The sequence below is a fragment of the Amblyomma americanum genome, chromosome 1 (assembly GCF_052857255.1).
Source record: "Amblyomma americanum isolate KBUSLIRL-KWMA chromosome 1, ASM5285725v1, whole genome shotgun sequence".
Classification (NCBI taxonomy): domain Eukaryota; kingdom Metazoa; phylum Arthropoda; class Arachnida; order Ixodida; family Ixodidae; genus Amblyomma; species Amblyomma americanum.
This window is the reverse complement of record NC_135497.1, coordinates 91,221,976-91,236,750: the sequence shown is the minus strand read 5'-3', so window position 1 is coordinate 91,236,750 and position 14,775 is coordinate 91,221,976. Positions and strand designations below refer to the sequence as shown.

At 49.7% G+C, this 14,775-nt stretch overlaps 1 protein-coding gene across 11 annotated transcripts in view; it reads right to left on the bottom strand.

The window, feature by feature from the left end:
* Positions 1-14,775, bottom strand: part of LOC144113214 (dual specificity calcium/calmodulin-dependent 3',5'-cyclic nucleotide phosphodiesterase 1A-like) — a 533,169-nt gene that overhangs the window by 26,139 nt on the left and 492,255 nt on the right. For 6 of the 11 annotated variants that reach the window (XM_077646184.1, XM_077646185.1, XM_077646182.1 and 3 more), the window contains 4 exons: positions 10,804-11,032; positions 8,695-8,808; positions 7,887-8,093; positions 1,195-1,230 (listed from right to left, as the gene is read on the bottom strand). In XM_077646184.1, the coding sequence (XP_077502310.1) occupies positions 1,195-1,230; positions 7,887-8,093; positions 8,695-8,808; positions 10,804-11,032 (586 nt within the window). The remainder of the gene's footprint in view (positions 1-1,194; positions 1,231-7,886; positions 8,094-8,694; positions 8,809-10,803; positions 11,033-14,775) is intronic. The other 5 variants (XM_077646189.1, XM_077646186.1, XM_077646188.1 and 2 more) reach the window with 2 other exon arrangements.

Below are 14,775 nucleotides of genomic sequence, written 5' to 3'. Positions count from 1 at the left end.
TTCCCATTCGGAATCGCAGCCACCTTCCCGCAGAAGTGATGGGGCAGTGACGCGCCGATGAGCGTGGTTTCGTGTCGGCAACGTCGTTGGACTACCCACCGCAGTCCTGTGTTCTTTATAAATCATTATCTTTTCTTTAATTTCCTTCCCAATAAAGGCAGCGGTGTCAACTCATTACAGGAAAAGGCGGCGGTTTGTGAGAAAAGGTGCGCCAAGGATAAGCACCATATAGCTCGCAGCGTACCTTTGTACCGCTCAGGGAACAATTACATCTTTGGAATAGCGAAACTCTCACCTCTTTGCTCTCGAGCACGTTGCGCGATAGCGCCACCAACTTACCTTGGAGTTCGCTCCGGTCACAGCTCCCGAGTTGCAAGTCGTATACTGAGCGCGATGGCGTACGTACATGTACGTCAAGCGACGTTTTCCGCGTGAGGAACGCGGTACCTCCGTGTACTTTTCACTGCGTGTACTTTTCGTGCTTTCACCAGGACCATTCAGCCGCGAATAAAATTACAGCGGCGGTAGTCACTAGTTTTGATTACGCTTCGTTCTTGCGTGGACGACGTTTTTAGAGAACACTTTTAAGTGGAAAGAACTCATCAGCACGAACGCGAATAGAGGACAGCTTAACATGACCGGCAGCTCTGCATCAGTACAGTCAGATAGCTCGTACCTAACAATTCGAAAGGACTTATGCAGTCTGCAATGTGCACATAGCTCACTGCAGAGCGAGTATTTAGGTAGGGTTATTTCTTGTATTTTTCGGTTTAGTGCAAGTTTTGGCAAAGTGTTCGAGTCGGATATTTTGTTTAAAAGTTTTGATACGTTCACGCTTCATTTTTTACCTCGAGCTCGCTCCAAGCCCACCTGTTTGCTGCAGCGTCGACTCATAAATATGAGAAGCCGCCAGAAACACAAGTGAAAACCGTGCGGCGAACATACTCTCCCTTCTCGAAGCGAGTTAAGAAGCAAACAATTAATGATGAACATGGATGAACGATGTGCGCAAGTGACGACTGAACACGGAAGCATATACACACAGCGAGAAAACATCCGCGATAATACTGTTCCGTTCACTTGTAACTGTCATCATAAGCACCGCGAACAAGAGAGAATAATGGAACTACGTGAATGGTTCAGGCTACATAAGAAGTACAACATTTAGAAATTTGATAAATAGTATATGCGTACCGAAAAAATGACTGAGCACCTTTGGAAAACGATCCGCTGTAGCGACGAAAAGAAACAAGGCAGTGTAAGCTTTCGTCTTGCAAGCAACAGGCAACAGCTGTTGAACATAAGGGTAAGGCAGGGGTCGGGGGAAAAAAAATCATCAACATAACGCACTAGGCACAACGAGAGGAAACAAGGCACTTCTATGAAGCTAAACAAGGCAAGCACACGAATTTTGTACAAAAGCTTCCTGTCGCTGATCTGGCAGAATAATCTCTACAGCTTACAGACAGCACAGCCGAGGCAATGAGCATGCACAGAGGACGCCATACTTTCATTTTTTATCTGACTTTCGTAGAAAACACGTTTCCGATGGCTGCTTCATATGGCAACTCGTTAGCTCTGAGCAAGCCCTTCCTCCTAAAGTTAAAAATGGTCGAAGTTTAAAAACTGTCTTAGAAATAGAAGAGTGCTTGCCTGAATAGTGCGGTGACTACTCTAAACATAAACGGGCACTCTTCGCCTAAACTACGTGATGCAGACCATGCATGCACAGTAAACGGGGGTAAAGGAAGGTGCTAGGTGCCACATCGGAAGTTTGAATGACAGTAATTAAAAAAACAATGAAAAGCAAAGTAACAAATAGGAACACACTTCGATGTTCAAAAAGCATCTCACACGAATGCTACATAACACGAGCTTCCGTGCGAAACTGGGCGCCGACAATCTTAAGTGCGCTCGGTTGTGCCCCAGAGGGAGGCCCAATGGCCGCAGATTGATTCCAAGAGAGCTGAAGGACGAGACATGACAGCAGCGTGCAAGGGTTGGCGACACTGTGTGCAAGGAAAGACTCCGAGGCCACACCGGCCAGTGGTGGGGGAGGGAGTGGTGTCGTTGAGAGGCGAGACACGTGCAGCAGGCACAACATTCCACGCCGTTATTCCAGCATTGAATTCACCATCGCATTCTTGAAAATTCTTTCGACACTTGGCAGTCATAGACACCACGCATTTTTAAAGGTACAAGAGAGAGTCCCCCCTATTTTTTTTTGTCTTTTGGAGGAAACGACTCAAGGCAGGGCTAGGTACAGAAGGACGTTGTTAGAAGGCTTGGTGCTTTCCTTAGCAGCTAAGCAAAATATTCGAATTAACGCTAGCTCGATACAGGGTTGCACAGAACGCACCAAAAACCGCGCGCCACTTCGTATTTTGATTTTGTTTTGCACGGCACGGTGTCTTTGTCTAAACTGCCTTTTCTAAGTTCAGTGCGGAGCTTTGCCATATATACCAAATATATCGGCGCTATTACGGTTCGCGTTACTGTAACACCCCAAGTTTCGTTAAAATGCAGCGCATCAACTTTTGTATATGCCGTTTGTATACAGCACACAAAACCTGGTCAGAATGTAATCCAGGGTTCGACGGCAGCCCATACAGAGAGGGAATATCACAGCGCTCGGGGAAAAGTACAGGGTAGTCCACTCTAAAGTGAACACGCGAGTGCATGCATGGCCGCGCCCTTCGGAGCGCCAGTGCGTCCGTCGCGGCCGCGCTTCAAAAGCGAAGTGGCAGACGACGCCAAGCGCCACTTCCAGGTCCTTCTGCGCCTGCGGCACTTACCTTCGATGCGCGGCCGCGTCGAAATCACTGGCGCTCTGAAGAGCGCGTAGACACACTAGTGTGTTCACCCTCAGAGTGGACCACTCTGTAGACTCGCCAAAGGAGCCGGGTCGGTAAGAAAGCGAAAGGTAAAAACGGGTGCCGAAACGCTACTGCTTTTATTTTCTTCTCGCTTTCTTTGGCGAGTTTTTATGATCTTCAGATCAGAATGCTGAGGCCGGGATTGAAGCCCCAGTGCGTTTAAAGATGTCGAAATTTGTATTTTATTTTAATCTAATTTACTGTGTTGGCATTATGATGAAATCAGCTAGGCTAGACGGCTTCGTCGATAGCTTGTACTCTATAGTGGGGCGCGCGAAGCGCTTCAGTTTTATATTAGGACGTGCGAAATGTACTCTGTTAAACAGTGGATTTTAGCGCACAAGTTTGAGCAATGCAACGGAAACCTAATGGGGCTAGCTTAGACTGAAAGGCAAGCAGACGTGCATGAGGAGGTTCTCTGCATGGCACAATACGCCTGCGACAAAAAAAAAAAATGACTGGGACACCTAACTACCTTTTGTGTAGGCAACGCGATAGCATTAGAAGCTGTTGATACCTCTACCGGAAGTGAAGTCACGTCCGGTATAGTGACGCCACTTCCCTCCAGCCAATGGCCGAATTTTATTGCCGCCGACATTTTTTTCCCCCGATCAGGCTTTTAGTGCCTTTCGCATTAAAAAGAAAATACACACGGCTCCCTTTGAAACTCGAAATAGCAGTCGGCTGATGTGCACAATATATTCGCTTTGACGCTGCCTTTATTATCAGGAGAAAATCAACTACAAGTGGATCGTCGTCCTCTGCACACGTTACGCAGCCTCGCGGAAACGGGCTCGTGTGCACATCGCATGCGATTGCTGGAATAATGGTGGGAACAAACCCAGTGCGGGCAGGTCCAAAGTGCAAAAGCCCAGTGGGAATGAACCGAAGGGGGGTCGAGATAAGAAGTCAAAGTGAGGAATAGAAAGAGAAGACACTGATCGATGCCACGTCGACAGTCATCACGTGTTCCGCAGCAGATTGGACCCAGTCCACAGCAGGAATAAAAACAAAACATCTACAATTGGAACAGGAATACAGAAATCGCGGTGCCACACCTGCCTTTTTTTTTCTTGCTTTTTCGCTCGATTGAAAAATGAGCGGCAAGGGATCGGTTAAACCTGTTTAAAATGGATTTGCCACATGATTACTTTTGTTTTGTGTGTGTGCTCGCACATGGGTCACAATTTTCAGTTTCGCAGACCACGTATGCTATCTGATCATCAACATATCTGCTTTTCTTGGCCATATTAGTGAATCAGGTTGGTGCCTCGAAGCGCCTTCAACGCGTTATGTTATCACATGCGCTCGCATCCGCCACGGTGGCCTAGTGGTTATGGTGCTCGGCTGCTGACCCGAAAGACGCGGGTTCAGTACCGGCCACGGCTGTCGAATTCCGATGGAGGCGAAATTCTAGAGGCCCGTGTACTGTGCGATGTCAGTGCACGTTAAAGAACCCCAGGTGGTCGAAATTTCCGGAGACCTTCACTACGGCGTCCCTCATAGCCTCAGTCGCTCTGGGACGTTAAACCCCCGTAAACCAAACCAAACCAAGCATGCGCTCGCAGCAGAGTAGCTCGGAAAATACTAGTGGCAAAACAAACCGCATTCATAGAATTTCTTTCGCTCTCGTTCGAACAACTGGCTAGCTGCGTACGTTTGTGGTACAAATGCCTAGGCGCTATCAGATCCCTTGCTACATGTATAATGACAGCGAAACCATCACACAACCAGAAAATTGTGCATTCATATTATAAGCTACACAAACAAGACCGCTGTGGCTCAGTGACGGGCTGTAGTGTAATGTGGAAGAAAAACTGAGACATAGCGACAAGTCACTGAAGTTTCTCGTTTACTAAGACGAAGTACGTCTTGTTGAAATAAAAAGTATCGTTTACAGTTTTACATTTTAGCCACCGATTACCTAGCGTGGGTTTACAGTAGTGTGTTAGTTTTGGTCTGAAAGTAATAGGCAATAGGCGTAACGGCGATTTACACATGTAAGTTTTATTGCGTCGCAACGAACTGTGTAACTGATTATCGCTTTTTGGCATGTGACAAATCCATTTTTTGTTAGAAACAGTTTTAATTTAGGCAAACATTAAAAGCTTCAATGGGGTTCGCGAACAATAAAGCAGCTATGGCTGGTTCAGCGCAGCAGAGTTTTAAGCATGCTTAGAGAATCTTTTCGTTACCCTCTGTCGCCAAGCACATGCATAGTCCTAATTAGGGAGACGTCGGCAGCGAGCGCCAGGCTGCCTCTTGAATAGGATTAAGAGGCAGTGGTAAGACGAGAACATGATTACCAGTGCAGCGCTGGGAGATCAGCAGATTCATGCTGAACTCTTCGCACATGCCAGAAAGGAAGTAGAAAGGGCACAGTTTTCATAAAACAATTTTCCAGACAATCTAGGCAGCTTAGCAATCACAGTGACATAAAAATAAAAGACAAGGAAAGAAGTTTTGGGGATTAGAACAGCGGCATAGCTGATACTTGAACACGCGCGTTGTCGGAAATCTGTATATCTGCTGAAAAAAAGAAAGGTCTAAAACTTGATATGAGTGCGCACTACAGCTTGATACCAAACTTATCGTTTGTAATTCACACACACAAAAAATAGCATCTGGTTTTCTAGTACATTTGTGAGAAAATACTTGGGTAAGATTGTGGACCTGGCTCGCAGCTAGGCACTTGATTTTACTCCCTGCTAATTCATCTACGAACACGTACCTAATAACGAAAAGATTCTCTGGTACAGCATGTACAGCAAGCAGACCACTCTTTCAAGCTCACGAAGCATATTCATTTATTTTTATTTGGAAACTTGCGTTGCGTTAGACTTTACCATGGCATTTTGTTATGGGTTGTGGCGGCCACTACAAAAGCGTAGCACAATCAGGCTTCTGCGTTTGACAACTTACGACAGCTAGATTTGGATGCAATTTTTGAATGGCAAAGCCAGAGCTGAGTCATCAAAAAAAGGCGTTTTTTTTCATCGACCGGCGCCCAGGCTAACGTCTCGTTTTCACGGCGCCCATTGTATACATGGGCGTCTACCAATCTGCAACCGTTTTTTCGTACCCAATTTTTTGACAGTTCGGCCTCAGCAGCAGTAAAGCGACGTTTTCGAATGATCTCATAACTAAACGAATCGGCCTGCATGAAACAGGCACGGGTGCAAACCTTATCAGTGGGGAGGATGCGGTGAAAAGAAACGATTTTGGTAAGGACATCCAACTTTGAAATTCCAGGGCCGGGATACTACGGTGATACCATTCCAAGCATATTTCATTTTATAATTTTCGCCCTTCTTTGGCTGACGCCACGCGCCCGCCGTCGTCCGGATCAGCCAGTCCGCGCTTGGCAGATGATCAGGATGGAATAGAATAGAAGGAGTATAGTATTTACATGATAAAGACTATATCCTTGTATACTGTCCTCACATTATACCAGCCCAGGTTGCAGGCGACGCTACGGGCGTGCAGAGACGGCGGCAGAGGTGCAAAATGTTCTCATTCTTAAAATGGCTCCTGTGGCCACAGTCCGGGTGTGCTACCATTATGTGGCTAACGGGTGCGTTCGAGCAATAGCTCATGCTTTCTTTCTCGTCCGTGACCATTGTTAATCCGAATGCGGGAAGCAGTATGTGAAGAAAGCTGTTGCCACAACGCTAAAACTTAAAAGAGTGGTATCGATCTCAAGTGAGGCAAAACAAATGCGCAAGGACGTTCACAACGAGCAAGCAGACGTGACAGCCATGCACGCAAGCACGTTATACAAGCATAGTCGAATGACAAGACCTGTCACATGCTGGCAGGCATCTCTTAATGCGGCGCCCAAACCAATTAGCAGCATCTTCACTTTTTCATTAAGCGCACTGGCCACAAACTGGCCCTAATTTAACATTCCAATTGGCCTAGTTTGATGCCTCTTGGTTTGGGTTACGGTCAGCACGGAGCACAAAACAGTCGCTGCAATGGCAGCTAAGACTGACAACATATAACCGTGAGAAAAAAAGAGAACGCACAGAAAAAAAACAGCCTTGCACAAGGCGCACTGTAGGCAACTTAGTACAAAATGTAAGCAACACAAAGCAGCCAGTTTTTCTTAACGTGGCAGTTAAACACACACTTTTAACATTTTTCTTTAACTGAGTTAATGCTCGAGAGATCATGGTGTGTGCATGAGTCGTAAGGGAAGAAAGTCGCGAGTGTGCTAGCATTATTTTGCTTTAAGGTAATTGCGGAAAATATTTTTCGTTAACATTAGGCTTGCTTCGGACTGTAAGTTCATATTCCTTCGCTGCGTACCTGGAACGAATTCAGCCTGTTAACTGTGCCAAAGACATGAATAGTTTTATTCAAAGCAGCCAGAGAAGGAGACCAATTGTATCATCACGCAAATTAAAACGTCAGAGAAGCGCATCTCATTGAGTGGATCCGGTACATGACAGATATATGAAGCGAAAGTTGACGAATAATAAATTAAGTACGGACGTAACCTCAATGGATAAGAGGCGAGGGGCTTGAAAACAGGAGTCCGTACTCTTTTCGACACACCATAATATCTCGAATGTCGCATTTAGTAAATGTTTAGTACAGCGGTTTAGTACGTCACTCGTGGCAGCGGCGAAAGAAGTGGCAAAGTATGCTGCGCCCCGAAGGGGGTGCGACGCGGAGGCTAGAGAAGTTTGAGGCGAATCGTTTGCTGGCGGCACACTTGCCGTGTCTTTGAATTTTCGTAATTCCTGCGGCATCAAGTGACCGTGGACTGGCGACGAAATCGGGCGAATCTGTACCTCTAACCGGATATGTCGGCTAACGTGGCAGAAAGTTTGTCCCTCGACTTGTGATGGACTACTTTGGCCGGTGCCACGAGCGAGACGAGAACGGGTTGGGCTGCCATGGGGGGCCAGCACGTTCCGCTTTAGGCGGGCGGTGGTGGTACTAGGAGGAGGAGGATGAGGAGAGGAGTGGGGCGGGGATATGCGGTTGCATGTCAAGTTTAACCTGTTGAACTTTGAGTTGGCGTTTATGAGGGCCCTTCGCCGCTGTTCAACCCCCGGTTGCCGCGGGACGCTGTCTGCCGGGAGAACATCGGTGGCAGGAATTCTCTTCTCGTTGGGACACACTGACATAGACGTCGCCACCCCGGATGGTGGTAACGGCGTTTCGAGAAGCGAAGGTGGTGGCTGGGGTGGAATCGGCGTCAGTTTCCTGGGGAGCGAAACACATAGCAGAGATAGAGAGGAGAAGAAAGAAGACAGGATAGAAGAGAACCGGCCACCCATGCACCTCAGTCCCATCCCCAAGAGCAGCAGCAGCAGAGAAGAAACTACGGAAGTCAGAGACCGAGAGAGAGTGGGCACGCGCACGCAAAATGAGACAACAAAACAATGCAACAAACAGAAGGAAAACGGAGAGTAGGAAACAAAAATTGCTGTGCAGGTGAAGCCTGGTCACAAACAAATATGCAAGGCCCGAAAAGCATTACTGGCGCCGCAGTTGCCATGCGCCAAGCATGTTAAGTCACGTAACTTACACCAAGCACAACTGGTTAGCGACAAAAAAGGCGTTTCAGCCAGTTATCAAGCACAATGGCAGAACGCTTATTGCACTTTATTAAAATTGTAAACAACCGCCTCTTCACGCTCTATTAAAAGAGCGCATTGAAAATGAACAAAACAAAGCCTTGTTTTCTATCGGTATCAAGGACGCACGCACGCGGAAAAACAAAAACAAGGAGTAATAGAAATGAAACATGTAATAACACCCAAAACTCGTGAGAACCGCTAGTCCGGGCACGCCCTATTCTCACCTTGTTTCATCTTGACAAACAGCTTCAAGGACGCAGGCTGCGTATTGAAGTGTTTTTTGAAGCATGTCTAAAGGGACGTCGCCGTGCTGGAGGTGCGTCGACAGGTCCCGCAATCTGGAGTATTAGGGGGAAAAAAGGTGAGGGAATAAAATGAACCACGTTGGCGAAGAAAACAGCGTAGTTTTATACCCCGCTTGCAAACATCGAGATTCGGCAACATACACAATATAAGACATGAAATTTTCGTTCAGGTTTGAACAGTCAGGAAAGCTGGCCTACTTGCAAAGCAGGCAAGTAGCCAGAAATTTTTTTTCGGGAGGAGCCCAAGGGAATTTATTGTACCCTGGAAGGGGGGGGGGTTGCATGGTTAACGGGAAATTTCTAGGAGGGCTGGTCGGTGAGGGGTTGAGCTCGATTTCGGGAGAGGGGCCCGGGCCCCCTCGCCCTCCCCCTCCCCTGGATATATGCCTATTGCATGGCCAAGGTCATTTTTCAGGAGACCACATGAGTGGATAAAAAACAAAAGGCAAAGAAGGCTCCTTCTTATTGTCAGCTTAGCTGCTTCCTGGAAAATGAATACCTACTATAGTTATCTTAGATTTCGATCGTTTTGCTGCCAAGCTAAATGCACGAGCTTAGAAAACGTGTTCGTGAAGGAGTAGTCGCTTGTTTCGAACAGGCACACGATTTCATTGGGAACTTGGCGACATTTTTTTAAAACTAATATTCAGCCACTTTATTAAATTGGTGGTAATAATCTTTCATCAGCCATCATATCGTACAATGTGCGTCGAAAGTTCACCAGGCCGCAGGGTGTGCTGCTTTTCAACAGTTTATTTTGGCACTTAGAAGACGCTTATGAGGCTACTAAGGTTCTCTGAGGTGAAAATGATACTTTTCCTCCCTCCTACCGAGATACAGAAGTTTGAGGGTTTTGTAATTGCCCCAGTACAGGGCTCGAAGGCAGACCCCGTGGCCTGTAAACGTTTGACGCACCCTGTACTTACATGATGGCAGGGGCGCGGAGTAAAAACTGTTTATTGCTAGCTTGACAAAGCCACGGACCCACACATTTCGGAACCTTATTTTACAGTACAAAACAGCAAAACTGCTGCGGCCGCGTATTAATCTGTAAAGGCGGAACCGCATGGCGCGATTTCAGGCGCGATTGACGCGCGGATGGTGGGACGCGCGCGTCATTTTGACGCGTGCCCAGTATGATCCGTCACGAAATCGCGCCGCCGCGTGCTCCTACTCGGAGGAGAAAAAAACGCCTCGCGCGCCGCCAATCAGATTTCAAGTAAGTCACGTGGTATTTGGTCACGTGGCATTTTTGGTTTTTGGTTTTGCCACTAGATGGCCCTACTCTCTGCGCATCTCGACGGAACCTCTTCGGCGCATTTTTTTTTCGCTCTGCAGAACCGGCGCGCACGTGAAAAACACGTGCTACTGTTTCGTGCGCGCATCGTGTTCATCGAAAATGGAGAAAGCAGTCTTCAACGAGGCCCTTATCCCGGAAGTGGAGAGGCGCCGCGTCCTGTGGGATATACGCGACCGCCTCTTCTGCTCTGTAGTAAGCGCCCGACACTCCATTTTCTACGTCGAGTTGTAAACAAGCAGCGGCCTCTTGGCATGCAGAAAGTACATAGTCGCAGTTTCGCACACACTCTTCCTGCTTGAAATTAAGCTTGATAAATATACTTCGGAAAAAAATGTCGTTGTGTAATTACACTTAGATTATTTCTATTTCAGTGTTGTGTAAGTTTAAGGGCATAATACATATGCGGTAGCAGGGACAATTCATGTCGTTGGGAGTTACGTTGTCTGGCAACCCGGAAAACGCGCCGCGAAGGCGCCGCTCCCCTCGGGTGCTCGCGCGTTGACGGCAACGCGGGCGTCCACCGGCCGTCGCGTTTTTCGCTCGCGGAAAACGCGCCATGCGGTTCCGCCTTAACAATACCCCCGTCACCGAGTTTATAAATGAATCTCTCCACGGTCCCAGACGCGCGGCCGAGAAGTGATTTTTGCCACACCGCATGCGGTGTAAGACAGAGCTGGTGAGAGTAGCCGGCCCTGGAACAACGCGACCAAGTGGGCGTGCACACCGACCTGTTTGCGGCTTTGTCGCAGGCCTCCAGCGTGTCGACAGGCGGCAGCGGCCGGGCGTCGCCCAGTGCTCCGTGGCTCTTTCCGTGGCGGCGGTCGCCGGCGGCCGAGGCCTCCGTTTCGGCGGCGGCGTCATTCTGGCGTCCGCCTTCGTCGCACTGCTCACCAGCTTTCTCGCGCACAACTGTGGCCACACGGGGCTGGAAGCGACGCACCACCACGGTGCCCGGCTCTGCGTGGAACGGCACAGAGTTTCATTAGCACGGATTTTGCGCATGTTGTTGCCACAGCAGCGGTCAGGTCTACTCGGCCTGAGCAGAGCGTGGCGCCGCTTGCTTTCCAAATGCACACGCATTTGCGACCTGAAGGAACAAAAGAGATGATCACGAACTTGGGCCAGACTCGCAAAACGTCCACAATGTAAAAAACACCACACGATGGGCTGGAGCACAAACGCTGGACATTCATGACAGCGAACGAGGCATCAAAAGGACAGTGGCTAGAAGGTGAACCGATGTATATAGCAGCCTGGCGATTTCGTGATCGGACATTCTGAGGGAATGTTTGGTCTATGGGCTTTAAGGTGCCAAAGCGACGCAGGCTATGAGGGACGTTGTAGTGAAGGGCTCCGGAAATTTCGACCACATGGGGTTCTTTGACGTGCACTGACATCGTACAGCACACGGGCCTCCAGCATTTCGCCTCCGTCGAAATGCGACAGACGCCGCCGGGATCCGACCCGCGTCTTTCGGATCAGCAGCCGAGCACCATAACCACTGAGCCACCGCGGCGGCCAAAGGGAATGTGCTCATTCTACATATTCACAGCGCACGCCCTGTGGCTCTTCTGCTCCCCATTTGTCTCGTCTCTTAAGCCGTTTTTCGTTCAGCCACCTGATGCTTCACGGTTGAAACGTTCAGCGCTGTGTGTAAAGCATAAAAGAGACGGAGGGATGCAACTGATACGCCTTGAGCATATGTCACGTGTGTTTCCCTCCGCCCATCTTCTGTTTTACACGGAGCGCTATGCGCTCCAAAGAAACATTACATTCTAGTCAGCCGACGAGAAAGGCGCCGGCATATAAGGAACCACAATCATATGGGAGGAGTTTCGTGAATTTAATCAAAGATGCGCAAAATTGCGCACGTGCGACAAGCCGGTGACCGTACGCTACCCAAACACAGTGACCCGAGAAAAGATAGCTCCTACGGATAGCATGATTGGGCCGTGTGCGCTTGCCAGTCGCGAGCGTGGCGAAACGATAACAAAGGCGTAGGCAAACCATGAACTATCTTACGTACGAAGTCTTTGGCTAGTAGCACTGCACTGCGCTGCGCTGCCCCGACTCCACAGCTGCCCAGACCGAGAATATCGTTATACTTACGCTTCGAAGAAATAAACGTTAGGGAGCCCCTGCGCGGACAGAAAAAAAAGAGAAGGGACAAAAAGAGAAGGGACAGAGACGAAAGGCTAAAAAAAAACCTGCTCACAAAGAGCAGGACAAAGAGAAAGGCGAAGAGAGCTCGTTCTGCTCTCTCGCACCACGCGCCACACGTGTTCTCGTTCGGCGCAAGCCACCAAGCGAACGTGCTGTTCCCGCTCCGAAACGCTACCGAATCCCAAGGCCTACGTCGTTGCTACCGTACCACAGGACAACATCGACTCCGTGCTGTATTTCCAGTCTCCTGCAACACGACGACAACTTGCGGCACAGGTGGGCTTCACGGGCCTTGGATTAATTGTCCACACCTGGAGCGGTCCTGGTCCATGGACCCTATTGTTGTGCACCCTGCTGCGATGGCGCAACACCGGCCCTACCGGCTTGAGCTGCTGCAATCAGCGTCGCCCCAGAGCTGGTCCTTCGCGCTGTATGCGAGGTTGCTGGCAAGCGAGTGGCTGGCTGACTTCGGCGAGATGTGCGCTCTCCGTACTGAGGCAGGAAGCGGTCCTCTTCTCTACGGCGCACTGGTGAGCGTTTGAAGTTCGTCCAGGTCCTCGGACACAACCGGATGTTTGCGCTCAAAAAGTGTCTTGTTGCCATACCTTCCCGATGCGACATGCCCCTCCCTTACGATAAAGATCACGACGGGCAACATGAACAGATGGCCGAGACTAGAGTCACCGCTGCGCCCAATGCCATCACCGTTCACACCCCCGCGCGCGGTGCTACTTGTTTCTCAAGGCTCGGGTCGTCATAATGATCAAGGTGACCAGCTCGTGCTGCTGGTTCTTCACCGTGCTGTCGCTGGATTGCCCAGTCTCGCTAAAGACTTTTTTGACGCACTACCACCTGGCCCTTCGCTGCCACGAAGAGGCGGAAGAACTCGCCGACCTGCTGCAAAGACCTCGTCCAGGCTGCTGTTCCGGTCCTCCTTACCTCCCTAGATGCCTCTATGAAGACGCCTGGAGCGCATGCGCCACCCAGTCTCTACGTCTTCGAAGGCGTGGGGGACCTCGCAGACTTGCTCCGATCCATCATGCAGGTTATTGCCAAAAGCCTCGCTCCTGACGCACCTGGGGCGTCCGCAACATCTTTTCCAGGCAGCGTCAGAGAAGACGAGGAAGAACTCTACGTCTTTGATGACTTGGGGGACCTCGCAGACCTGCTCCGATCCCATCATGCAGGTTATTGCCAAAAGCCTCGCTCCTGACGCACCTGGGGCGTACCGCAACATCTTTTCCAGGCAGCGTCAGAGAAGACGAGGAAGAACTCTACGTCCTTGATGACTTGGGGGACCTCGCAGACCTGCTCCGATCCATCATGCAGGTCATTGCCAAAAGCCTCGCTCTTGACGCACCTGCAGCGTATGCAACATCTTTTCCAGGCGGCGTCAGAGACGAGGAAGAACTTGCGCGCCCCCTGCTGGACTCGTCCAGGCCGCTACCAAAAGGTCTGGCGCGCCTGCTGGGCATCTACCACCTAACTTCGGCGGCCGTGTTTGATTGCCTAGCGGGACGGTACAGGTTGTGGTGAGGTACCTGCAGGACACGTGCCGGGAGCTGGACATACGCTAGCGCTTGTCTCGTTGGCGTCGTCATTGCATGTCCAGCACGACCGACGGAATTATGGAAGTCCTCGCTTTCGTGCACCCGAAGCGCAGGCACTATCCTTCCTCCGTGACGTCGAATTAGACGAAGAACTTGGGCACCTCCTGCTGGCTCTCGTCGAGGCCGCTACCCAATAGATCTGGCGCGCCGGCTGGGCATCTACCACCTACCTAACTTCGGCGGCCATGTTTGATTGCCTAGCGGGACGGTACAGGTTATGGTGAGGTCCCCTCCAGGACACGTGCCGGAGCTGGACGGAATGATTGAAGTCCTCGCTTTCGTGCACCCGGAGCGCGGGCCAATACAATGTGTGCCGGGAGCTGGACATGTGGTGCCTAGGAACTGAGCCTCGAGACGCGTCCATATTTTCCGCGCGTGCTCGAACTCATAACGTCGGAAGGCATTGGTAATATTAGGACATTTTAGTTTTTCAATGCTGAATTTATGAACCTAAACGTGATCATGACTGATATTCTGCACTATGAGTATAAATGTAATGTTATGGAAACGATCTAAATACGCGTTGCTTCTTTGTGCTCCTAAGACTTCCAGCCAAACTTGCGCCCTGTTCTTTCAAGGGATTCCGTTGTGGCTTCGAATTGGCGACGATGTTCTCATGCGGGGTGGGAAACAAAGCCATGCAACCACTAAGCTCCGGTGTGCTTGATAAATTTTCTACCACAGCACAGCCCTGACTGCAACAAGCCAAAAAGCAATCAGCAAATATCAAATCAAATCCCGCCGTATACCCCCCCCCCCCCCAGCCCCAAACTGGCGTCATCAAAAAGCAATCAGCAAATATCAAATCAAATCCCGCCGTATACCCCCCCCCCCCCCCCAGCCCCAAACTGGCGTCATAACAGAGGAATAAAAAAAGGTACACGACATGAGTATGCAAGCAAAATACTACCCTACTAAGCAGGTTTT